The sequence below is a fragment of the Eptatretus burgeri genome, chromosome 1, assembly GCF_056783735.1.
Source record: "Eptatretus burgeri isolate ZD-2024b chromosome 1, Ebu_testis_v1, whole genome shotgun sequence".
NCBI classification, from domain to species: Eukaryota; Metazoa; Chordata; class Myxini; order Myxiniformes; family Myxinidae; genus Eptatretus; species Eptatretus burgeri.
The window spans coordinates 105,774,355-105,800,636 of record NC_140961.1 but is presented as its reverse complement, the minus strand read 5'-3'; the positions used below and the strand labels follow the sequence as shown (position 1 = coordinate 105,800,636).

Below are 26,282 nucleotides of genomic sequence, written 5' to 3'. Positions count from 1 at the left end.
AGACACAAATAACTAATGTAACATGCGGCGTAATGCCTGGTGTTGGCTGAGTGGTTCGGGTGGCTGGCTTGGGATCTTAGGGTCCTGAATTTGAACCATGTTGGTCACTGAATTAACACCAGGTGTGGTTGACTCAGCTTGTCATCCTTCCAAGATTGGCAAAATTAGTGCCAGTGTATTGGTATAAATGGTTGTTTCAGCGCTGTTCGATGCCTTCAACTGCAGTATGGTAATCTTCATCCTGATGAAGCAGCACTCATAAGGGAGGGAATTGGCACTGCATTAATGGTGGGAAAATCCAGAATTTATTTATTTATGACTTTTACAATCTTTATTTTATTTAAATTGAATTATAGACTGTAGAACATAGAATATAAATCATCTTCCTGGCACTTTCAAAACCCTTCCATTTAGCAGTACTTGGACATGTTAAGGTGTTGTATAAGAGTGATGTATAAGTGTTTCAGTAGCACTAAACAATCAGAATCTTTTTTTAAACGATCTTTAAAATAATTATTTTATTAAAATTGAAGTACACTTGAACACTGGGTGGGGTAACTTGTTTCATGAACTCTGTAGTTGTTGTAGTTGATGTTGTTGACTTGCCTAAAATGCAAGGTATGGTCACATTATTTATAGTATCTCCAGTGCTTTTTGTGTCTTATAGAGACCCGGTATTTTTGATGGTAAAGTATTTAAATGGTTCGATAAATATTTAAACACCTGATCTGATCTCCCATCAGAGGCTCACCATTCATTGTGTCACACAGGGGACACGATGGCAGTTAAAGAACAAAATGGATCCTAATGGGGTGAAGTGGTCAGCCATTTGCTTGAGCCACTCAAGTTATTTAATAAAGAGGTTGGCCAAAGTATCAAACCAAAGTCTTTCTCCAAGCTTTAACATCCATACATTCAACCCTGACCCTCACCAAGTTCATCCCAAAGACTTTGAAAATGGTACTCGCTGCCTCCTTGCTTGATGCTCAGCATTCAAAAAGATAGAGCATGGACAAACAACCACAGAGGCTTTGATGGACCGAATGGCCTCCACCTGCCTGGAAGTTCCTTGTGATGGAACTTGTTTTATATTAAACAGATTGGGACAGCCAGCTTATTAGCCTGTTTTTTAAAAGGGCTTGTTCCATGTTATATGCCCTGCTCCACCACCAAAACCCACTTTTAGCCGGATCCTATGCTGCTAGGAATAGCAAGAAGACAGCTCCGAGGGCAACTCACTACCATCTGAGATTCCCTTTCAACCTGAGTTTTAAAAATTCCTACAATAAAACTGCTATAGTGGTTCTTAAAACTGATGTTTTCCAAGGATTATTAGGAAATCATTGTTCCGATTTTTGTGACTTGATTTGCTTTTAAAGAGTGTTGCACCAGTGATAAAACCACAAAGCCATGGATGTTTGATCCCTGATTGTCCTGAGAACAATGACTGAAATGGGATAATCAGTTGGGTATTATGCAAGGTTTTGGTAAATATAGGGCTACCTAGGTTACCAATGCCTAATTTCCTGGGCCTCTGATTGGTGGTTTGGCCCTATATACTTTCCCAACAGATTATTTTACAATGCTTTGTCGTAAAGTTCTTGATACTGTTGTGGTTTCTTTACTGGATGACCACAGAGCTTTTATCTTGCTCCACCCACAGATCTTTGATGGTATGGTGGTTGGAATGTAATCCACTACGTTACACTTTTGTGGTTCATTGAATACCCCCATTAAAAGCTGCACAGCAGAACATTTTGAATGGAACAGCTGGTGCTTGTCATGCTAAGGGAGGGGCATGACATAAGTGTCATCATTATGACCTTGCAAAACAAAGGAGAAGCATTCATTGCTTGCTTCCTTTGTTTCCCATGGGTTGCAACATTTTTCTCTGCTTTGCTGCTAAGAAATGGCAGCAAAATTGGTTGCAGGAAATTGTTTTGGGAGAGTTGTACAGGAAATTGAATCGAGAGGTTGCCGGTTACGATGCTTGCAAAATGCATCAGCCACCACCATGTTGAACCCCACATAAATTTCAGTGTGCCTCCTCCAAATTAAAAATTGTTTATTTCACCATAGCAACGAGGGTTTGACTAACTCCAGGCTATTGGCTTTCAACCAAAATGAGATCAAACTGATTTCACTTGACTACAGCAAATGCATTGTTTTTCATACTTTTTACCTCTGCCACCAAAGGTGAAGGAGGTTATGTTTTCACTCCTTTCTGTCTGTTTGTCTGTTTGTTACTTGGCGAAAAAAAATTTTGGCCAAGTATGTTGGTCAGTAACATTTGTGTCTGTTTGTTTATCTGTTTGTCACACAATTTTTAGCCACAGTTTTCAAGCAATCGTTCTGAATTTCTTGTGTGTATGTAGGTGACCGGACAAGGACAGCAACTCTTAATTTTGGTGAAGATCCGAAACTGTATCCGGATCTGAGATTTTAAAAATTGATTCTTCACCATTGAGAGAGAGGGACAAAAATGATATATACCATGATATCTTCAAAGGTTTTGGACGGATTTGGATGAAACCTGGTGAACAGTTTGGGTGTGTGACAAGGACGAATCGATTCAATTTTGGTGAAGATCCGAATTTGGATCCAGATACGAGGATTATTGAATTTTTAAGTGATTCTTCACCTTTGAGAGATGGGGCTAAAAATGATACTGCATGATATCTCAAAAATTTGACGGATTTGGATTAAACTTGGTGGACATGTTGGGTGTGTGCCGACGACAAATTGATTCGATGTTTGTGAAGATCCGAATCTGGATCTGAGAATTTCAAAAGTGATTCTTCAGCACAGAGAGATGTGGCCATAAACCATATAATCACATGAGATCTCTAAAAATTGTGGATGAGTTGTGACCATACTCGATGGATGATTTGGTTAGGTGACAAGAACAATCCGATTCGATTTGGTTAAGGTCCGGATTCAGATTTGACCTATCAATGGGATTCAAAACTTGAACTGTTCAACCTGGCAGAAGTATGCGCTCCACCGAGTGCCATTCCGTTTCACCAAGTTTCACTCTCTGAGTCATTTTTCATTCGTTTGTAACTTGCAAAATGGAAGATTTTTTCAAATATAATGGTCAGTCGATTTTGTTAACCTCCACCATCGAAGATGGACGGAGGTTACTGTTTTCACCCCTGTCTGTTTGTTTGTGTGTTTGTGAACAGTATTATGGAAAAACTCCTCAACGGATTTCGACGAAACTTGGTGGGGGGATTAGGTATGGTCCAAGGATCATGCCATTAGATTTTGGACTTGGTCCAAAGTCCAATTTGACCGCTATGGCGGCCATTTTGGAAAAAAAATTTGAATTTTTGTTTTTGCATTTCTACATGTTTTTAGTGATTTCCAACCAAAAAAAAAATTGTTAGAGAAAAAAAAGAAAATTTTGCAACTTTTTTCAAAAAATTTCGATTTTATTTGAAAAATATTTGAATTATTTTTTTCATTTCTACATGTTTTAAGTGATTTCCAACCCCCAAAAAAATTTCTTAGAGAAAAAAACCCAGAAATTTTGCAACTTCTTTTTCAAAAAAATTTCGATTTTATTTTTTGGGCATTTCTACATGCGCGTCAATCTAGTTTAGTTTATTCAATCGTGGTTCAGTAGAGTCTGATCCGTTTTGACCTACAATGAATAGGATATCTGGTTCACTTAAGTGACCCAGCAGTATTGGCGGCGGAGGTTTTGCACTCTACCGAGTGCTCCCCCTCTAGTTTTTGTCTGTTTCTCTGTCTCTCATTCTCCTACAGGTTACAATTCTCAACCGATCGTCATGAAACTTTACCAAGTTGAAGAGGTAGTCTGAACTGAGAAGTCTGTCGATTTTGAGGTCAAATGTCAAAGGTCATCTTGAGGTCAAATTTCTAAAATCGTCATTTTTCATCCGATTGACTTGAAATTTGAACAAGATTTGCACATTGCGTTACGGCATTGGGAAACCAAGTATTTTTGAGATCAAGCAGTCAAAGGTTGACTCAAGGTCAAACTTCTAAAATCATCACTTTTTGTCTAAAAAATGCCAATTTTCATCCGATTGACTTGATTATAAAACAACAATTGCAGAGCAGAGTACATTACTGAATTGGGAGAACAACTATTTTTGAGAGCAATAGGTCAAAGGTCAACTTAAGGTCAAACTTCTCGAATAATCAAATTAAAACTGAAAAATCGTCAATTTACATCCTATTAACTGAAAGTTGGTCAGAATTTTCACAGTCCATCACTGAATTGGGAAAGCAACTATTTTTGAGGTCGAATGTCAACTCAAGGTCAAACTTCTAAAATCATCAAATTTCAACTGAAAAATCGTCAATTTCATCCAATTCATCTGAAAATTAAGCAGCAATTGTATCGTCCATCACTAAATTTGGAAACCAACTATTGTGAGGTCAAAAGGTCAAAGGTCAACTCGAGGTCAAACTTGTAAAATCAATTTAAATCTGAAAAATAATCAATTTTCATCCGATTGACCTGAGCTTTGATTACGATTGTCAATTTTAATCTGAATGAAATGGACAATTTGATGTATCTGTGGCAACCGTTGGAGAGGGGGGGGTGAATTGTGCAAGTGTTGTGCTCTGCATGACATCTTTTTCTTGTTTGTCTGTTTGTTTGTGTGCAGGATATCTCAAAAAGTTGTTGGTGGTTCTGGATGAGATTTTGTGGACAGGTTGGGTGTGTGAAAAGGATGAACTGATTAGATTTTGGTGAAGATGCGGATCCGACGACTCAAATTTTTAAAGTGATTCTTTACCATTGAGAGATTGACCAAAAACTATCCATAGCATGATATCTCAAAAAGTTGTCGATGGATTTGGACGAAACTTGGTGGACAGGTTGAGTGGGTGGTGAAGATCCGATTTTGGTAAAGATCCGAATTTGGATCTGATTACGAGAATTATTTCATTTTTTTAAGTTATTCTTCACCATTGAGAAATGGGGCCAAAATCGATTATATATATATATATATATATATATATATATATATATATATATATATATATATATATATATATATATATATATATATATATATATATATATATCATGATATTTCAAAAATGTGTTGGGCCCAATATGTTCTCGTGGATCAGGCATTACGTTGCGGAGGTATGTGCTCCACTGAGTGCCCTTCTAGTTTTCACTGTTGCTCTGGTAACGTAGAGGTTTGGCAAATATCAATTTGCTTTCTGAAATGTTCTCGCTAAATAACGTGTTTAATTATTAATGTGCAGCCTCTGGCTGCTTGGCTGCATCATTTTCTGGGGGCACTGATACAACGCTCCTGTTACCAGCACACTGGTACTCATTCTGCCAACCTGAGAAGGATGACAGGCTGTCGACCCTAACTGGTGTTAATTCAACAGTTCAACAGGGGCTTGAGCTCAACACTCTTGGATTTTAAGTCAAGCAGGTTAACCGTTAAACCAACACTGGGCCTTACTGGATAACATATGACAGAGTATGACTGCTTGGAGCTACATTCTGATGGAATCCTGGGTTCATAATCCCTTACATGGTGTTCATTTGTCTATCGTCTCTGAATGTCCTTGGAATTTGTCTTAAAATACACATGTCTCCAAGTGTTCTTGTCCTGTATTTGATATCTGTACAATCTCCTCTACCAGCCTTAGATCAGTGTAGAATATAATAATAATCATCCATACTGTAAAAGTGTGAATTGTCTGTATGATTGTTTGTGTTCACAAACTATTCTTCCAGTTTTTCGTCAAATTTTGCATGCGTGCTCAGCCCCCTGCCCAGTGGGGGTGGAGAGCGCTCCCTGAAAGGGGATCAGTGTCCTGGTCTTAATGGAAGGCCCGATAGTTGTGTAATGATCATGGAACAGAACGCCATGTAACAGCCATAGAACCGGTCTCTCAATAGCAAGGAAATGAAACAATACGGGTTGTGATTTCCCTCTCTCTCTCCTTCGCACCTGCTGGAAAGCTATGTGAACCAGGAACACGTGGCTTGTGTTTTCAGTCCCGTGATGAAGGTCACGCGGTGGTTGAAACTTCAGATCTGAACCTTACCTTTGCGAGACAAAAACAGTTGGTTGATTTTGCTTCTTTCTAAACCAATCATGGTCATTCCAAACTACGGCCATTTCTTTGCTTGCTTAATTGTAATTAAATTCCAGGTGAAATGTAAAAATTCCTTTTAAAAACCACTAATACTGATTGGGCATTGCCAATTAGGGAGTGCTGCATCTCAAAGCACATTGTCCTCTGGATGATATGACGCAAAGCCAGCTCAATTGTCTGAATTCGGTTTCTTCAAGTTAAAGATAACGTGGTAAAAGAGCACACCACTGAGTGCTCTCTCTCCCCGGCTCAATCCACTGTCTAAGATTAAATGGAATGTGTAAGTTGCAGATGTCAAGTTAAAGTTAATGTCAGTAATTTGGTTAGAACATTGAATATACTCGTAAGTAAGTGGATGCATTAAGTTAATAGGGTGTGGAACATTCGTTACGGACCCAATGATATGCTTCAATCAAGCCTTGGAATACACAAGCTGCAAGTTAAGAATTCTACTGATTGACAAATATCTGTTAAACTGCATATGTTTTTGCATGCCATACCAGAAATCACTTCTTCAATTCATTGTTTGAACAGATGTGTTATCTTGCATTTCATGAATGTTGTATTTCCTGAATGGTGATCAAAGAAGAGCGAGAGTTTTGCAGACTTTAAATGCCTCCAAGGGAAATCTCTTAAGCCTAAAAATTACACTCTTGTGCAATGCTTGGTTCCACAATTTTTTTTTATTTTTAAACCATGGCTGGGTGTGGCCACTTCCTGGCTTGATCTGCATCAACATTTTCAGGATGTACATAGTCTGGAAGTTGTTGTTCATTGTTGAAGCTCATCTTCTTCTTCTTGCTCTTGCATATGGTAGCGTAGCTGCCAGGTAGTTATCATTTTCTTGAGGCACAACTATGCCACTGATGCTGTGCCTATACCAGTACGCTGTCATTCATTTCACCAACCTCAGAAGGATGACAGGCTGAATCAACCCAGCAGGGCTTGAACTTAGAATCCTAAGATCCCAAGCCAGCCACCCTAACCCCTAAGCCAACACCAGCCTTGTTAAAGCTCATCAAGCTCAGGTAACCATCACTTCCTGCTTTCTATCTCGTGCAGCTCCCCCATCTTGGGATGGGCAGTTGTGGGTTTAGCATTTTGCTACTGGGAACTTTCCTCTCCAACTGCAGTAACTGTCATGGCATTAAAATAGTGAAGAGTTTCTTCCTTCCTTTTTAAGTTGTCGATGGTAGGTGACATAACCAATGTTCTGTCGTTACCCCTACTTCACCATCTGTAGTCTCACAGCAGGATGGAGCTCGTGAGCAGGAAGCTCAGCAAGGGTGGAATTCCAAGAAACATAATATGCAGACAATATAGTTATTGTGGTGGAGAGCAGGCATGAAATGCAGGAAGTGTTGAAGGATCAGAAGGATGCAGTTGAGAGAAGTATATTGAGGATGAGCCCGGAGAAAACTGAAATAATATGGGTTGGACAGAAGAAAAAGGAACTGAACATCAGTTTTGAAGGGAAGAACACTTGAGTATCTAGGTGGAGCATTGACCGAGGATGGTAGTTCAAATGTAAAGGAGTGGAGGAGGTGGGTGCATGTGCATACATGTCGGTGCATGTGCATGGAAGAAAGTGGAGGGACTCATGGCAGCCAGGAAAATATCAGGGGAAATTGGAAGGGAAGGTTCTGGGGTCTTGTGTAATATTGGCCTACCTTTACGGTCTGGAGACGATGCCACTGACAGAGAAGCAACAAAAGAGATTGCGTGTCTGAGAAAACAACTGGGTCAGGAGGATAGCAGGAGTGAAGTGAAGAGGGTGAGCAAAGGAAGACTGGACGAACTAAGGGAGGAGATCTATGTGAGGTTGGGCTTGCCAGAGGGATTGGTCAAGAGCTGGCTGAGGTGGCATCCTTCCTTGGCTGGTACCTGGTGTGGATGGAAGAAGAGAGAATGGAAAAGAAAGCTCACGGGTTGAGTGAGAAACAGAAAGACCTCTGCTGATATGGGAAGGGTGTGTGAGGAGGGGATTAAGAAAGATGGGGGTTATGGGAGAATGTAGAGGGTTGGTTGGGGATAGAGTGTGGTGGAGGAATAATGGACAAAAGGTGGGGCAGCAGCAACTAGGTACCATTAGGCCTCACCTCATATAAAATGCAATGAGGTAGAAGAAGTATCATGGACTGGAGCTTACAGGGTTGGTGTTGTGTGTGTGTGTGTGTGTGTGTGTGTGTGTGTGTGTGTGTGTGTGTGTGTGTGTGTGTGTGTGTGTGTGTGTGTGTGTGTGTGTGTGTGTGTGTGTGTGTGTGTGTGTGTTTCAAACAAACAGCTCATCATGCTGCACGTGTGGGATACAAGCATTATTATTATAATTTTTTTTTTAATCTTTTAATTAGCAACACTGACAAACATGCCTCACTATACATCTCACATATGGTGATGGTTTGCCTGTTCAATCCCATTCAATTGAACAAGTCAACTGTAACTTAATTTTTAGAATTGACCTTTTTGTCTTTTCACATGGAAATCAAAAGTAAATCAATAAAGAATAGAAACAAAACTCTGCCTTTAAGAAACAAACTTTATAGCCAGGCTTCTGTAGTTTGTAGATTTTGCCATTTTTGTATACATAGTCGAGGATCATGGAAGAGCTAGAATTAGTACACTGTACAGATCAGGACACAACAGGACAAAAGGAACAGTTGCAATAAGCACTGATTGTGTGCAATTAAGAACAATAGCTTAATTTGCTTAATTGGGTTTTTTTCTGTTTTTCCAGACTGAGATACCTGCGATAAGATCGGTGATTATTGTAAGACTCCTTTGTCATCTTAAAGTGATTTTATTGATTAAAAAACAACACACAAAGGAAAATCCACCATGTAATGGTAATTTCATTACCTGCCGAGAATGTGCTTATTTTAAATGAGTTTTCAAACAAGAGGCCAATTAATGGAATCGATAATTACACCACATCTCAACATCTTTTTTTCTAACCCTCTGATCTCCAACTACTAGATTGGCTTCCATTCAAGTCTTTCTTCTTTGGACATATTGCTTCTGCATCACAAGCACAGCTTGACAGTAGGGATGGTGTTGACTGGGTGATGTGCAGTGTTAGGCCTGCACCAGATGTAACTCGGCAATAGGTGGATGGCCTCCATCGCAAAAAGAGGTTAGGACTATCTTGTAAGATATACAGTGGCATGCGAAAGTATTCACCCCCTTCCAAAATATTGCCACATTTAGATGAATTATGAATTAATCTTTCCAAATGAACTTTTTTATTCATAACTGAAGAGATCAAACTAAACACTGTTATAGTGGAAGGAGGTTACATGTCAGGAATGCCTGTAAAAAAACATGTACGAATCAAAATTCACTGGTTGTAAAAGTTTTCATCCCCTTCCATCAGGACTTGGTGGAAGCACCTTTTACAGCAATGACTGCTATGAGTCGTTTTGGGTAGGTTTCTACCAGCTCTGCACAGTGAGATGGTGAAATCTTTGTCCATTCTTCATGTGAAAATTGCTCTAGTTCTGCCAAGTTTGATGGAGATCGTCTGGACTGCAATCTTCAAGTCTCGCCATAAATGTTCAATTTGATTCAAGTCAGGACTTTGACTGGGCCGCTCAAGAACATTTATTTTCTTCTTATTCAGCCACTCCGGTGTGGCTTTAGCTTTGTGAAATGTGAAATTTTTAGCATTTTAGCTTCCACCCAGTTTCAGATTCAAAGGGATAGGTTTTCATTAAGGATTCTTCTCTACTTTGCATCATCCATTGTCCCTTCCATCCTGACAAGCTTACCAGTCCCATCTGATGATAAGCATCACCATAACATGATGCTGCCACCACCATGCTTGACAGTCGAGATGGTGTTGACTCAGTGATGTGCAGTGTTAGGCCTGCACCAGATGTAACACTTTGAATTGAGAACAAAGAGTTCAAGTTTTGTCTCGTCTGACCGCAAAAGTTTTCTCCACATTCCTGCAGTATCATTAAGATTATTTTTCACGAACTCCATACGAGCTTTTCGATGTGTCTTTTTCAGTGATGTCATCTTTGTTGCCACCTGTCCATAGAGACCCACTTTTGAAAGGAATGGGATTATGCTGATTGATGAAGATTGCCCCCCCCCCCCCGATGAACATTGTCCCCACCCCCCCCCACCCATCTCAGATGTAGAGCCTTGCAGATCTTTCAAAGTTATATTTGGATTTACAGTGGCATTCCCAACCAGTTGCCTGCTTGCCTGGCTGCTGAATTTGGATGGGTGACCTGATCTGGGTAGTCTGGGCAGTATGATATGTCTTCCACTTCAGGGGAATCCAAACGCTCAGACCACCTCAATGCTAATCTATCCCTTAATACCATACAAAATAGATATGTATGATGTGTCTTTTTCTGATTTGTGATTAAAAGTTGATATCTTATTCTCCTTCTTCACGCTAAGCCATGACTTTACACCCAGGAGCCAACTACCAAATTCGTACTGTCTACAGGTTACATCACGATATAGGCCGGGAGCCAGTGGGACCAACCTTGCACCCCCCAGGTGACAATTTTATACTGATACCACAGTGTTCATATATATCTCAAGTATCAGAAAAAAGATGTTCCCAGAAAAATAACTCAATTGCACTATGCTTTATTAAGCTGTTTCCATTTATGCATGTAATCAAGCTATCCAAACATTATTCTACATCTCTGACAACAAAGGAAATATGTTTACTGTATTCCTTGACCCTCCAAACATATGTGTAGATTCCTCATTTACAAATTTCCATGTACCAGAAGTTGAGATATTTACGAAAATGAGAATTTCCATAATGGCGGATCCTAATTAGCATATCTATGCATTTAAAATTATTTCCACTACTTTTACTCAAACAGTAAATAGTTATGTTTCCCTTAAACACCAACAGACATCATAAGTCACAGTTATGTATTATATCAGGCCCAGGTAATTAATTCTATTGATTAATCTGATTTTGCATGATTTTCGAACGATTCATTGTGCTTTGTATTTTATACTGATTAGCCTACTTTTTAAAAATTCAAAAGTTTTAATATATTTTTTTGCCAACCTGGCTTGTATCTGGCAACACTTAAGTAGTTTTTTTTGACAAAAAACTGACATGTGTGGTAATTACAAGGAAAGAAAATGGAAATTCTTTCATTTTTGTGGGAATTGTCTTTATGTCAAATTTTATTAATCTGCAAATAAGCTAGTTAGCATAAACAAAATATATTTTAATACGTAAGTGTATAGGCTTTAATTTTTCACCAATTTTGTGATTTATGTTTATATTTGACAGAGATATTGACATTTTGCCGATCTTTGTGAGATTCATCTATTTTTGATTGGTTGCCATGGAAACAGCTTAATAAAGCATAGTGCAAATGAGTTATTTTTCTGGGAACATCTTTTTTTCTGACACTTGGGATATATATGAACAATGTGGTATCAGTGAAAAATTGTCGCAGGTTGGGGGGGGTGCAAGTAGGTCCCACTGGCCCCCAGCCTAATATGACAACTGAAACAGTGAATAATTTTTGATTTTCCACAAATATGCCAAGTCGATGCATCCTTGGTTTGAGTAATACAAACCGAGAAGGTTTCATGCTACACCAATGGCTGAAAAGCCTAAGTTTGCCAGAAATTGGACGGGGTTTGTCAGAAATACCCAAGCCAAAAAATGTTTTGCTGTTGTGCTCAGAACATTTTACAGAGCACTGTTATGAAACAACAGATGGTTAGATATTGTGGTCATCCCCCACGATTAAGCAGAAGAAACAGCCATCGCTCAAAACTGTAAGACCATCTCTACGCAGCTACCAGCATGTGTACATGGGCGATTTGAGCAGTGAATAAAACAGCTCACCTCGCCCCAAACCCCACAATGCCACCACTACACGAGCACCACTACCCCCTCCACTGGGATGAGACATCGACATGGCACAATATGACACGGCACAGACATGAAGCTGGGATGTGACACAGAATGGATACGACAGTGGGACATGACATGGCACGACCACAGACACAAATGCTGTCCCAGGGAAGTGTTAAATGAGACGATCGCATAACATACAGGGCACCTGGTCAGCCTGCGACATTGGGAGAAAGCATTTGTTGCCAATTTTGGCAGTGGTGTTCGAGTATGCCTGAGTGGTGTCCATGCTGGGTTGTGCCGCGTCGTGTCCGTGCTGTGCCGTACCGTGTCATGCCGTGTTTGTGCTGTTTCGTGCCAAGTTTGTACTGGAGTAATATTTAACTGATTTATCAATTAATACAAAATCCCTTATAAACCGCCAATTGAATGGAAAAATAAAACCTAGCAATCTGTAGTGAACATGTGACCAGCATTTTCATTCTCACTAACACCTCCATTGTCACCATCTTCTTCTGAATTGCGAGCATCAGGCTCAACAATACAGCTCCAAAATTCCCCGAAAGCATTTCCATCACTAATTTTTTTCCAGTAGTTTCTTAAAAGGCCCATTGATCAGTTTCAACGTACTGAGAACCTTCAGAGTTGCTGATAACGGTGGAATCGATATCAGAACATGACCTAGAAATACACTGTTTGACTATGTAAGCTGCCATTTGGATAAAGGTGGATTCCAGGTGTGACGTCTCTGGCAAAAATTGAAAATCCACACTCTAGGACTTTTTTCAGCACATGGTGATTGGCAAAAAAGTTTCAAATGTTTTTTTTTCTCTTCAAACAAAACCGTGATTAATGATTTTCATTCATTTCCAGAAAAAAAAAAACAATTGCATTTGGGTTCCCCCTTAATATTGGATTTCACCGTACTCAAAGGGATAATGAGTGACTTCAAAATCTTCTTATCACCCTCTCCTGAACGGTGATTCTTCACCACTTTATGTCTGACTTCTTTGGAAAGCTCCTTGGTCTTCATGTTTCCATTGTTGGTTGTCCAAGTGAGTTGCACCTTAAAACTCCTTAGATAAGTGGGGGAGCTTAATTTTTAAGTTAAACCACTGATTACAAACGGGTGAAACCTATTACACTTATTTTGTAACTTTTCAAACAAATAATTTACTCCTGAAGTGATTTAGAGTTAATTCAGGAAAGGGTTTGAATACTTGTGCAACTGAGAATCATTTGATTTTCTCTGTTAATCTAATTTATTCACATTTTATCTGAATTTTTTAGCTTTATCACTTTGGAGCAGTTTGTAAAGACTATATTTTAAGTTTGATTTGAAAGCATCATGAGATAAGCTCAGGTGGCATCAAAATATGAAAACTTTGGAGGGGCGGGGGGGGGGGTGAATACTTTTTGCTGACCACTGAAAAAAAATATATATATAATGTATACACATATATATATATATATATATATATATATATATATATATCTATATATATATATATATATATATATATATATATATATATATATATCGGGCATAATGGTTGAATTGTCCGCTCTGAGTGAGGGAGGTCAGCAATTCAATTCTGACCCTGGCCAAGGCATGCGAAAGACTTAAAAAAAATGGTTCATGCTGCATTCTCGATTGATATTCAGCATTTAGAGGATAGAGCATGGACAAACCACATATGCTGGCCTCTCGCGGAGGAGTGAAGGAGTCCTTTTGAATGCAGAAAGAAAAATGACTTCACAAGATGGAAACTGCAGCATCCAGAGAGGACGTGGAAGTTGTGTCCCTTCCCCCAAGGTCATCAGCTGTGTCTGAAGTCATGTTCAATATTATCATGTGTGTGCGTGTGTTTGTGTGTGTGTGTGTGTGAGCGTGTGCGTGTGTGTGTGCGTGTGTGTGTGTGTGTGTCTGCGTGTGTGCGTGCGTGTGTGTGTGTTGTGTGTAACAGCTCCTCCACAAGCCTTAGACCCTATAAAGAAATGGTATCTGGAATTCCCTACTCGACTGGCTCTCATATTTCCTGTGAGCTTGCAATCATGTCATTCAGGTGGCTTTGTGATGTTTAGTTTGATGAGGCTTTTTTCTCTGTAAACCTATTGTTGATAAATCTTTTCCATTATCATTCAATCAGAGGCCCCTCTGATGAATGAATCATAGCCAAAGTGTCTTTGGCAGCGTTATTAATTTTGTTTCCAATTTGATGTACTTTGGATTCATTTAAGTATATTTATATTGTCAAAACGGAGCAGGGCACCAAATCTTTGCAAAATCCCTCTTCCAAGCTGCATTTTTTTTCTTTATCATACAGAGATCGAGTTTCATGGACAAGATAAACAAACAAAAAAGCAATGAGGCATTGACAACCGATAATAAAAGGGCAACAGGTAAAACACGATCCATTAGAGTTCGTGAGAATTACAGGGAAATTTGGGAAACATGGTAATGGAATGTATGATAAATGACAATGAATTCAGATACAGGTACTTGCAATAAGTAATTAATGGGGTTATCATTGCATCTTTTCACCGATTTTAATATTAATAACTCCTCTCTGATTTGGGGATTTGTCTATTTGCAATTCAGACAATGGATCTTAAGACGAGTCTGTTCTGTGTTAACTTAACAGTTTGATGATGTCCATTGACTTTAATTTTAAGAACACCTCTCTGATTTGAGGAAATTGTCTATGAGCAGTTAAAACTGTGGACTTAAGAACAATATTTTTTTCTCTATTAACAGTTTGATGAAGAGAAAGCAGCTGAAAATGATGAGGATAAGGAGGAAAAGGTAGGCTGCTGACTTCTCCCATTCAACTGACCTTGTGTTAACCTCTATATTGAGCTGTGTGCTGAGCCTGTGGTTCGAAACATACTTAATTCTCATGAATGAGCTCTGTTATGATTGGAGCTTTGCAATCAAAGCTATTTCTTTTTCAAAATGATTTAATTAATATTATATATTCATCTATAGAGACAAAGAATGATCATTTATACTGTGCATCTCATTATGTATTATTCTGTATGTTGCTAACAGTGGATTGGTTCCAGTAGTTGTGTATCCAGAGCTTATCTTGTTGTAATTAAGTAATTGCTTTGTGTCTGTGCCTTATAACGATGAATCCAGCCAGTATGCTGTGTGGTCCATAGTGCAACTGTGCACGATATGGTGTTTAGGATACCTTTAGATCCTTTGGTTTTGGTGGTTGCAGTAGTCTCGTCACCTAATGAAGGTCATCGGGGCAATAAAGTGCGTTTCTATGGACGCATGGACCTAGTAGTGCCCATCTCCTCTCCATAGCAGGTGTCTGAGCAGCCATGGGAATGAAACCCACACCAGTGAAGTGCAATCCATTCCACAACTTAACCTCTGCCGATAGAATAACTGATTCCATAAAATTACTCACATGGACTTATGAGGCTGTATTCGAGGGAAATTGTTTTAACTCCATATTTTATATGGACACAGCATTGTCACCCCAGAAATGGAAAACTATGAGAGAATGTTTTTTCTGATGAGGTCAAAAGTCAAAATACTTCAGTTAAAAATATTTGTGAAAATAGAAAACACCAATAAGCGATTTATTTAGATAAAAATTGGGTAATGGGATATGACATGTTTGCCCTTAATCGAGCTTCAAGTGATTCTCATGTTTGGGGCAGTAAAAATATTACATACACAATGAAAGGGTGACAAGTAATAAAAACTTTTTTAAAAGGGAAAAGGATGTAGAGATGTTCCTCCAAAAAATATCTAAACAAGGTAGGGATGGTCACAAGAAATTATCATTTGAAACTTTTCCCACATCTTTCTTTGAATAATGGTTGTCCCAAGGGTCACATGCCCTCGATGCGGACTTGTGTATAATTTACCGTATCAGGTTCATCCGAGTGGAGCTGCCAAGTACGCATTAGCTAATAAGAGCCGAATCGGTGGGGTAGAACTTCCTGGAAAAACTGTGTGTGAACTACGCTTGACCAATGGAGGAAAAGACAGAATGAGCTGGATACATTTATAATAAGGGCAATTGATTCATAGAGCAAGGGCGAGGAAAGGTCATGTGGCACAATATAAGGTTTTATTAAACGATGTGTACAGCAGAGGAAAGCAAGGATTAACGTGGTGAAAAAAAAGAAATGCAATTAACGTATTTACAGAATAGAAGACACAGGGCAGAGCTAAACTGATATTAAACTTATACAATCTTTATCTTAATCTAACATCACAAATGCCATCAGACACATACCCGAGGAAATCAGAGAGCAAGAAAGATGAGAGAAAGTTTGAGGTGTGAATGACCTCTTTATACCTGTGTGATCGACAGACCAATACAACCCAGTCGCCAAGGAGGGGGAGGAGGGAAGAAAACTGGGAGGGGGGCAAAATGAGGTGTAATGAGATGCAAATGCAATGCAGAAGAGGGAGAGTGAAGAGGTACGTATCTGCAGTTGCTCTTTTAGTTTTGTACATCTACAGCAAATGAGACAGTAGATGGGAGAGACAGAACATGTGAGATGATAGCTTAACATGGTGTGTGAGAAAGTCTGTATGTGTAATTATTAAGTCTATTATCGGTCTCGCATTGTGCTTTCTCAGTGCTTCACTTTGCCTTTCCCCTCGGACCACTGTTCAGATCTGGACCCTTCTCCTTGTCCAGCCCCCACACTCAGAAGCAACCGCCATGCACCCAGGAGAATATCTCTCTGACCTCGTACAGAGACTGACTGACTCAAGACTGTGGTGGAGACTTGCTGGTGAAGGCTGTAGCAGAGACCGACTGGTGAAGACTGTGATAGAGACTGACTGACTCAAGACTGAATGGTGAAGACAGTCCGACTATGACGGAGACTGTGTCGGACTGTGCAACTCTCAAAGAAGACTCAAAGAAGACTACTAATGATCGGTGTACTGCTCTTTTATAGAGCCTGGATGAAGGAGGAGCCAAATATTGGATCAAAATGCACTGTAGGCACAACAAAGCGCTCCCATTGGCGTGCAGACGCCTCTCTAAGAAGTAGCTCCGCCCCGCAAGACTCCGAAGACGAAAATGGCCTCATTCATCCTGAACCCGGTCATGCAACGGAGCTCCGAGATCAACATCGGGTGCAGGTTTTTGGGAGTGATCTCCGCTGAGCTTCGAATGAGGGTCGCTATTTAGCGGAGCACCAAAGCCACTCAGATGACGTTGAATGAACCCAGCACATTCTTGTGCTCCGAGCGACATGCCTATGTGTTCCGACCCCAAGCATTTGTCATGGTGGGCAATGTCCACCATTCCCTGACATCCTTAAAGGACTGCGGTAAGCATCCGGGGTACTGACTGTGGTTGCAGCATTTTGTAGCAGGGGGAGCACTGTGGCATTTGTTGTGAAGCGGGTTGGAACGGTTGTGCTGAGGTTATTGAAGCCTTCGTAGTGAGGAGGCATTTGCGGTGAATAGGTTATTGCAGGGATTTTTAGGAAGGCGTTGTGGTGGTCATATGAAGGTTGTAGCATTGTCGTTGAAGTACTGAGGAGTTGAAATGAAATGTCCATTGGGGAATGGCATGCAGTTTAAATGGGGCTGCTGCGACATATGTTCATGAGGCTCTCTATTAAGGTCACCGCTCGGTCTGTGGCGTGATACTTGCTTGAAGGAGAGGTCATATGGGTAAAGTAAATTAAAATAGATGAATGGAATTAAAGACCTAACTAAAAGCCCTCACAATGCATTTTGTCCCATTAACCCACTGGACATAAGGGAAGGACTATCTGAAATGGATACTAATGAAATAACTGCCTGGGGACTGCTATATGTTGGATGTATTTGTCTTGAGGAGTGGTGGTTTCGCAGAACCACAACAATACCTTATAGACGATCTAACACTCGAAATAGTACTGTACATACTTTATCAAAACATGTGTGAGCTATTGCTGTCACCGACTTCCTGATACTTATTATCCATCATTAACCACACCCATATAGCTCTGATTAGCCCTTGGGCAAATGTGTGTCGCACCCCCAACAGTTGTAGTCCCACCCAATCCTTTGATAATTCCTTCCTATTCCTTAACAAAGGAATGCAGTTTTAAATACTTTTCGTGGAATCCTTTGAAGTGATAAAAAACATTTTTTTGCAATAGCAAAGGATGCTGTACTGAGTAAAACTTTGTTGGATGATACCAGAGTCATTGCCATTGATAAAGGCAGCTCAGAAATATGCTGTCTGAAGATGATGATTTTGATGAATGAGAAGATTTTCCGGTTTTGACTGATCTCGGTTTTTTTACTTTTTTAAAATTTTATTTTTCCCATGGTCTGGAGTAGTGAAAAGTGATCCCTGCCTAGACAATCAGCTGAGCAGACCAGGTCGGCTCTCTTATGTAGCCGAAGTGACTTTTAAAGAGAAGATATCCAACTTATGCCTGGTGTTGGCTTCATGGTTCGGGTGGTGAGCTTGGAATCCTAGAATCCTGAGTTCAAATCCCACTCTGCCGTTGAATTAATACAGGTGGGGTTGACTCTGCCTGTCATCCTTCTGAGGTCGGCAAAATGAGTGCCAGTGTGCTGGTATCCTATGTTGAAGTAGCGACCCATCCATGATTGTGTGCAATAGCCAAGGAGATTGTTTCGACAGCACCAACGCTCTGCACAGAGTATGGTCCCAATGGATGGATGGATATCCAACTTTAGTTTTGTATATAGTAGGTAGGACCGACAATTTTATCCCATGCCATCCCTACATAGAGAGTGCCAGCGCACTCGCCGACAGGTAAAATAAGGAAAGTAAATGAGAGAAATGGAAGGGAATGGGGGATGATCTCTTGTGGAGAAAATGGAACAAGAAGATGCAACATGTCAGAGGTCGTCATTTAGTCCTCTTTCCTGATGACCTGATGACCACAAAAGTGGTTCATAATTTCAGAGCAACAACTTTCGGCATGTTCGGTAGGAATCCTGTTTGTGTGTGATATTTTCACACTAATTCTCTAGCAATGCTATTGGAGATTTTAGCAGCTTTTTGGCTTCAGCTTTTGTGCTTTACATAATTTTAGAAAAAGCAGTTTTTGTGATAAATCTCATTTAAAACCAACTGCCATCAGTTTATGGTTTTATGACCTACACTCCAGGTCAGATTGTGGTAGTGTGTCAGAATGGCGCTGAGGCATCATCCACCAGACGGCGGTCTCCTTGGGTTAACCTGAGGTGAGTCCTTCAGGTGGGTGCCTAGAAGGTCCTATCCCTAAGAGAGGATGATCACCTGCCTCGGTTATTATCTGAGCTCAAGCGGTATTGCAGCACTCTGAAGTTCGGAGAAAAGATAGTGGTGAGATCATGGTGGTTGGCTACACCTACTATTGGTCTCGTCACTCTGATGGTTATCATGGCTCAGGAGATGCTATAGCTGTGTCCAACAAGCTGACTCCTATGATAATTGAGGTAACACCGGTCAATGAGCGTATTATGAGACAAAGAATTCGTCACTCCTTGGGTGTCGTTTCGCTGGTCTCTTTTTATGCTCCGACTGAGGTGAGTGATCTCACCATGAATGAAACATTCTACGCCACGCTCGAGTCTGTGGTTGATCAGTGCCCCAGACGAGATACACTTCTTGTCTTGGGGGATTTCAAGGCATCAAATGGAACTAATAGGGATGGTGATGAGATGTTTGTTGGTCCCTATGGGTCTGGAACTGCAAACCAGAATAGCACTAAGTTCCTTGACTTAGCAAAAAGTCATGGACAGGGTGACTGGTTCACGGTCTCCTCTCTGGATTTGGTATTCCACCGCTGGTGGTGTGGCATTCACCATGTGCTCATTGATGGTCGCTGGAGGATGATCCAAAACTAGACTGTTCCTCAATACCGACCACAGGCTTGCGCTAGCAACTCGGTAGTTGCAGCTTAAATACAGGAGAATGGTACCACCCCAGCCTTGGCTGGATGTTGGCAAGCTCAAGGATGATAGGGTAGCTGAGGAGTTTGCGAACAGGCTGAGTGTGGATTTGGAGGGTCTGGGTGCTTTGGGAGGTCCTGAAGAGTTGTCGAGTGCCTTCAAGATCACGTCCTTGATGTTACCGGTCGATGTCTTGGAACTCACAGTGGGGTGAAGAAGAATTTTGTCTCTCAAAGGACACTGGATACCATTGACCAGAGTTGCAGGACCAGGCTTAATAGCATGGCTGAGCTGTTCAGGGAGTTGAGGTGTAAAACTGTACGTGTGCTGAGGGTGGACAAGGAGGCCGATGTGCGAGGAATGTGTAAGGAGGTACAGCATCCCCTGTAGTCAGGTGATTCTTGTCCTTACCAGGAAATTTGGCAATGCATTCCTCCCAACCCATACCTCAGTGTACTGCAGCTATAGCGGAGCGTGGTGGTCTCTTAACAGAGGAGTCTGAAGTGAAGGCCCACTGGGCCGGTTACTTTGAGCGGCTGCACCAAGCTGATCCACCAACTCTTGAGTTTGATGTCAGGGGTGATACTATCCCTACTGCTGACCCTTCAATGAACTGTGATCCACCTTTGTTTGTTGAAACACATGGTGCTGTGAACCAGTTGAAGTGGGATAAAGCTCCTGGGATTTGTGGCTTCCATGCTCAACTACTCAGGGCTGGTGGAAATGCTGTACTGATGTCGTTGCATGCAGTTCTGTGCTCTGCCTGGAACACAGGCATCATCCCAACTGAGTGGAAGAGGGGTCTTGTTGAAGAGGGGCCTTCCCACTCTGGAAAGGGAAGGGTGATCGCCAAGACTGCAACAACTACCGAGGGGTGACGCTGCTCTCAGTGCCTGGCCAAGGTCTTTGCTCGGATAATTATTGATGGGGTTCACCACCATCTGTTTGAGCATCAGCACCCAGAACAGTGAGGCTTTACACCAAAGAGGTCAACGATTGACCGTATCCTTGCCCTTTGTGTCCTTGGTGAACACAGATGATAGTTTTCTCAGGGGCTGCTTGCAGCCTATGTTGATCTCTGCAATGCGTTTGATTCAGTGAATCTTGATGCCCTCTGGAGGATTCTTGGTCTTCATAGGGTGCCACCAAAACTGATCAATCTGATGTCTGAACTATATTCTGGCACGGAATGCTGTGAGATGTGGTGATAGCATCTCTGACATATTTTAAGTTGTTACTGGAGTTCGTCAGGGTTGTGTACTGGTCCCCACACTTTCAGGTAGGATGTCAGATAGATCAAGCTGCGGTGCGTCGTTTGGGAATGACAACATCTCTGACCTTAATTTCGCACTTGATGCAGTCATCTTTGCGGAGACTCTATATATCTTTTTGGTGGCCCTCGAGGTGCTGACTGAGGATTAGGAGCCACTGGGATTATGGGACCCATGGGTCAAAACTAAGATCCAGTCTTTCAATGACACATTGGATGATGCTATCGTGTTTATACCTGTTTGTGGTGAGGATGTTGAGGTCACGGAGAGATTCACTTACCTTGGCAGTGATATTCTTGTCTCTGCTGGCTGTGATCCAGAGGTCAACAGATGTCTGGGTCAGGCCTGGGGAGTCATGGATTCGCTGGATCTTGGGCTGTGGCACTGTCGATACCTGTGCAGGATGAAAGTCTGAGTCTTCAGGCCCTTGATGCTTCCAGTCTTGTTCTACGGATGTGAGAGTTGGACTCTGACCAGGGATCTGAGATGGAGACTTAATTCCTTTGGTACCAAGTCTCTTCAGAGAATCCTTGGCTATCGCTGGTCGGACATTGTGTCCACCGAGCAGTTGCTGAGAGAGACTCAAATGAGATTTGTTACCTGCATAGTCCGTGAGCATCAGCTTTGGCTGTATGGACATGTGGCTCTTTTTCCTGATGCTGATCCTGCTCACCAGATTCTCTCAGTGAGGGAGCCTCATTAGTGGAGGAGGCCAACGGGCTGACCACGTGCCTCCTGGTTGCAACAGTTTGATCGGCATCTCAAGGAGATGGGGATGGGACAGGTACCTGCCAGGGGGGATGGCCAGACAGGGGCCCCTGGAGTCCCGGCAGAAAGTATATGCAGTGACGTGCTGCTTCAGGTCCTTGATGTGGCATCCCAGGCATTTCCTCTACTGTGATCCCCATTGGCATGCAAGCTCCCATACTGACCTGAGTGGAGTTGAGACACAGTAGAGGAAATTATCTGCTCTTGTGGAAATATAAATTTGTCCACCTCTGTGATTTTACATATGGTGATTACCCCCCCCCCCCCATCTTCATATAATTCCTCACCTGGAGACCTGTGATGTATCTGGTGTGTTATTCCTGTGTAATGTGACAATGCGTTTAAGGACTGCCTAATAGGATGGTGCAGGTGTAAGGCATTTATATTTTAGCTGTTTCATCTGTGTTTGATTGCAGACCCGACTATTAACTCTCAGATTGGAGCTTCCCAGGCAGTATGTTTCAAAAAATATGAAGTGTCGTCCCTCAGATGAGATGAACATTAATCCGGTTGTCCTGTCTGCAAGCATTAGCTAGTGGACGATGAAGATCCCACAGTGTCTTTCACGAGGGTTCTGTAAATTATCGCTGGCACCCTGAACAAAATTCATCTTCCTGCATGCTCAATCAAGTAACCACCATCAGAGGAGTGACCCATCCAGGATTTCAACCCAAGCCAAGAATCTGCTTCAGCAGTCCTTTCACTCTGTTAACTTTATAGCATGGTACATGAGTGAAAAATATTGTGAATATTCATTTTTACATTATTAATTATCTTTCCTGGCTATTTTAAGAGCAGAATACTTATCTGCATGCTTCTGGATTGATGCTGAGTCATCTCTGGATTTATGCTTTAGGTGTTTTTAATGGCTTTTCTTGCTAGATAATCCTGTTAAAGATTACTTGAGTGATGATCTTTTCAGAGATATCTGATTTTATAGTGATCGATTAAATTCAGCCCCAACATCCCACAACACCTAAATCTTCCCCCTCAAAACATTCCCTTTCTCTTCCTTCCAAAAAACATCCCTTGCTCCCCCCCCCCCTCATCTCTCCAATCCTTCCCCACATATCCAATCCACTCAATTCTATCTTTATCAGTTTTCCCTTTCCCTCCCCCTGCTCTCAGTGATTACATGCAGCATACAAATGTCGACCACTGCACTTTCTTATCGGGTCGCCTGGGAAAATTTTTGGCCCAAGTCTTTCATGAAATGGCTGGGCTGGGCCAATGTGAAGAGTAGTTCAGTAAATGTGAAGAGTAGGTGAGTTATTACCGACATGCAAAACAAATTTGTTGTTTGTAAAAAAAAAAAATTGTGATTTGTTCAGGATGCCGGTAACAACTCACCCAGTACGATTTGCAAAAGACACCATGGGATCTTTAATTGCCACCAACACCTCATGTTAGCAGATGCAACACCCAACTCAATGTCAACATGAGGGATTCCGAACTTGTTGACACAATGCCCTGCCTGCAAAGCATGACAAATCCAACAGTTTGTAGCCAGTTTGGGAATTGATCCCAGGCTCGACTGGTCAAAGGTAAATGCACTCCCTTGGCACCAACCTGCAGGACTTTCAATGTGCAAGTGTAACAATGGTAATTACCTCCACCACCGAAGGTTATGTCTTCACTCCTGGTGTTTTGTTTGTCTGTGTGCAGGATATGTCAAAAATTTATGGACGGATTTGAAGGATACTTGTTGGACAGTTTCAGTGTATGACAAGGACGATTTGATGAGATTTTGGTGAAGATCTGGATACAGATCCAGATGCTAGAATTTTCAAAGTGACTTCACCTTTGAGAGATGGGACCAAAATCGATATATAGCACGATATCTCAAAAAGTGACAAAACTAGGTAGATGAGTTGGTTAGGTGACGAGAACAAGCCGATTCGATTTTGTTTCAGGTCCAGATCCATATCCGACCTATCATTGGGATACAAAACGTAAACTGTTCTGCCTGGTGGAGGTATGCACTCCACCGAGTCCATCCATCCATCAGGATCATACTCTCTGCAGAGCATTGGTTCTGCCTAAGCAGTCTCGTTGGCTATTGGACACAATCCTGGACAGGTCACCACTCCAACACAGTATACCAGCAAGCTGGTACTCATTTTGCCGACTTCAGAAGGATGACAGGCAGAATGAACCCCACCTAGTATTAATTCAACAGCCGAGTGGGATTTGAACTCAGGATCCAAGGATCCCAAACCCACCACCCAAACCATTAAGCCAACACCAGGCATATGCAACTGATTGCCGTTCTGGTTTTAACTGTCATATAGTTATCTTAATTATTGTGAAATTTTATTCCTTCATAATATTTTGAAGTGTAGCCCTCGCCTCTCCCTCCATTTAAAAAAGTGTTTCCAATGTCAGAGTAAAAATATTGGTGATTACTGCATTGAAAGTGAAGGAAAAATGTTCTCTTCTTTAATATCTTCATTGTGCGGATAAAACAAAGAGCTGAAACTCGAGGCCCCCCACCTTTTTGGCTGTATGAGGAATAGATCTGTGTACTTTGAAAGCTAATTCTTGAAAAGTTTTCGAAATATCACATACACAAGCGAAGTTACTGAGATGGATGCCATGCCAACGTAATTCAGCCAATCACAGCCGTGATATAATCAGGTTAAGATAATGCCACGAGGAAGAGATATCTGCAATATGAAAGCGAAATATTCAACGCTTTTTATAATATCGTGTACACAAAAGTTCATGGACAGATTGTCGGTCATGGACGGATGATGGGTCGGTCAGTCGGACGAGCTCGTTTTAATGTCCTCCGTCTCAGACCTGGCCAGAGGGGCGGGAGCAATAAATAAAGCACTGTGGACTCTGCACTACGCGATGCGTTACAAACGCATTATTTAAATGAGAATATTTACTTTAAAAACTCGAGTTCCTCAAACACATTACCCCGCACAGTCTTGGAAAAACAAGGACGTTGGCAGGGTCTGTGAGCAGCAAATTTGATTGGTCGTGATGACGTAAAATGCTGAAATATTTTGTCCATGTACTATTAAATGGAAGGGTTTTGAAAGTACTAAGAAGGCGATTTGTGTTCTCTAGTGTTCAATTGTATAGTTCAATTGCAATAAAAGAAAGCTTATAAAAGTCAGAAAATAATTTTGGAAGTTTACCACCATTGACAGTGTTTTTTTCACCACCTTATTTAACACTTTACATTAGTTATTCATGCCTTTGTTGTTTGTGTCCTTTATGACGTCCTTAAAACAGTAAGTTTCCTATCTTGAATGATTTCCAATTTTGTCTGCCTGCTAGACAGGCAGACAGAGTAAAAAATTATCTCACTCCTCTGCACTTATGCAATCGGGATAAATTCAGGGCCAAAGTACTGATAAACTACAGGTTTTTTTCCAGATTCATGTTCTGATTCGTGTTCAAAATATAATATTCAATTGAAATGAAGTTGTTTCTCGATCACGAACTGATGTTTGTAGACATACAGACATAGAGACATACAGACAAAGTGAACAAATTACTTAATAACCCCGCTTTTCACTTCGAGTATGCGGATGATCCATTACGGTGTGGGTATCGATTCATAAAGATCCAAGATGGTACTGGTGAAAGTCCCTGGAAGTCAGAGTTGCAATCCACTTATTGAGAAAAGCAAAAGCTGCGTCGCTCTTCGAATCCTCGACATGTTCAAAGTGAGACTCCTAAAAATAGGGTGCTGTGCATAATGTGGATGAAATTTTTTTTTTAACTCCATAACTTTTCCTGACCATTGAATACGTGGTCTAGGTATTTGTGGAGAGAAGCAATGCAAAGAAGAAGGGTTGCTAGGATCTTCCGGTGATTGACCAATCGTGATCATGTGAGCTCCTTGCCAAGACATGAATGATTACACCAATTGTCATGTGTAATCAGAAATAATGAGACACCAAAAACCTTTGACCAAGTCACTTTATCATGTGAATGAGGTGCTGAAGAAAAGCAGGTAGACTTTTCAGGATGGATTGTGAATAAACTCCGAGGCACCACATGCTTGATTTTATTCATAATCCCCCCATCACCAACTCCATTTTATGTTTGCATTCAGACACCAAAGGTCCGAAGGTGTTGTCAGGCTTTTCCATGGATGGCTTGATGAAACCTCACAGCTTCTTTGGAGACTTGTTGCTGCTAATTTTGATTTTTTTTTTTTAAGTCAAAGCTCCAATTTAAATAACTCGTTAATAAATGATGCAGTGTGTGGTGTAAAATCCACATTGTTTTGTTGGTTTTGCCCACGCAATGGAGGTTTTCAATTGCTTTAACTGTCAAGATGCACCCACGCTGCAATTATATTGGAGTCAAATGATTTTTATTCCATTTTTATTTCCTACTGAAAAACCATTTGATCTTTAACAAGCATGAA

At 41.1% G+C, this 26,282-nt stretch overlaps 1 protein-coding gene and 1 long non-coding RNA gene across 6 annotated transcripts in view; one reads left to right on the top strand and one right to left on the bottom strand.

Annotated features, from left to right (window-relative positions):
- Positions 1 to 26,282, top strand: part of LOC147035127 (nucleosome assembly protein 1-like 1) — a 154,841-nt gene that overhangs the window by 113,714 nt on the left and 14,845 nt on the right. For 4 of the 5 annotated variants that reach the window (XM_085893866.1, XM_085893842.1, XM_085893856.1 and 1 more), the window contains one exon: positions 14,718 to 14,765. In XM_085893866.1, the coding sequence (XP_085749992.1) occupies positions 14,718 to 14,765 (48 nt within the window). Of the gene's footprint in view, positions 1 to 14,286; positions 14,363 to 14,717; positions 14,766 to 26,282 lie in introns of all 5 variants that reach the window. The other variant, XM_085893847.1, reaches the window with a different exon arrangement.
- Positions 1 to 26,282, bottom strand: part of LOC147035128 (uncharacterized) — a 47,814-nt gene that overhangs the window by 8,942 nt on the left and 12,590 nt on the right. The window lies entirely within an intron of this gene.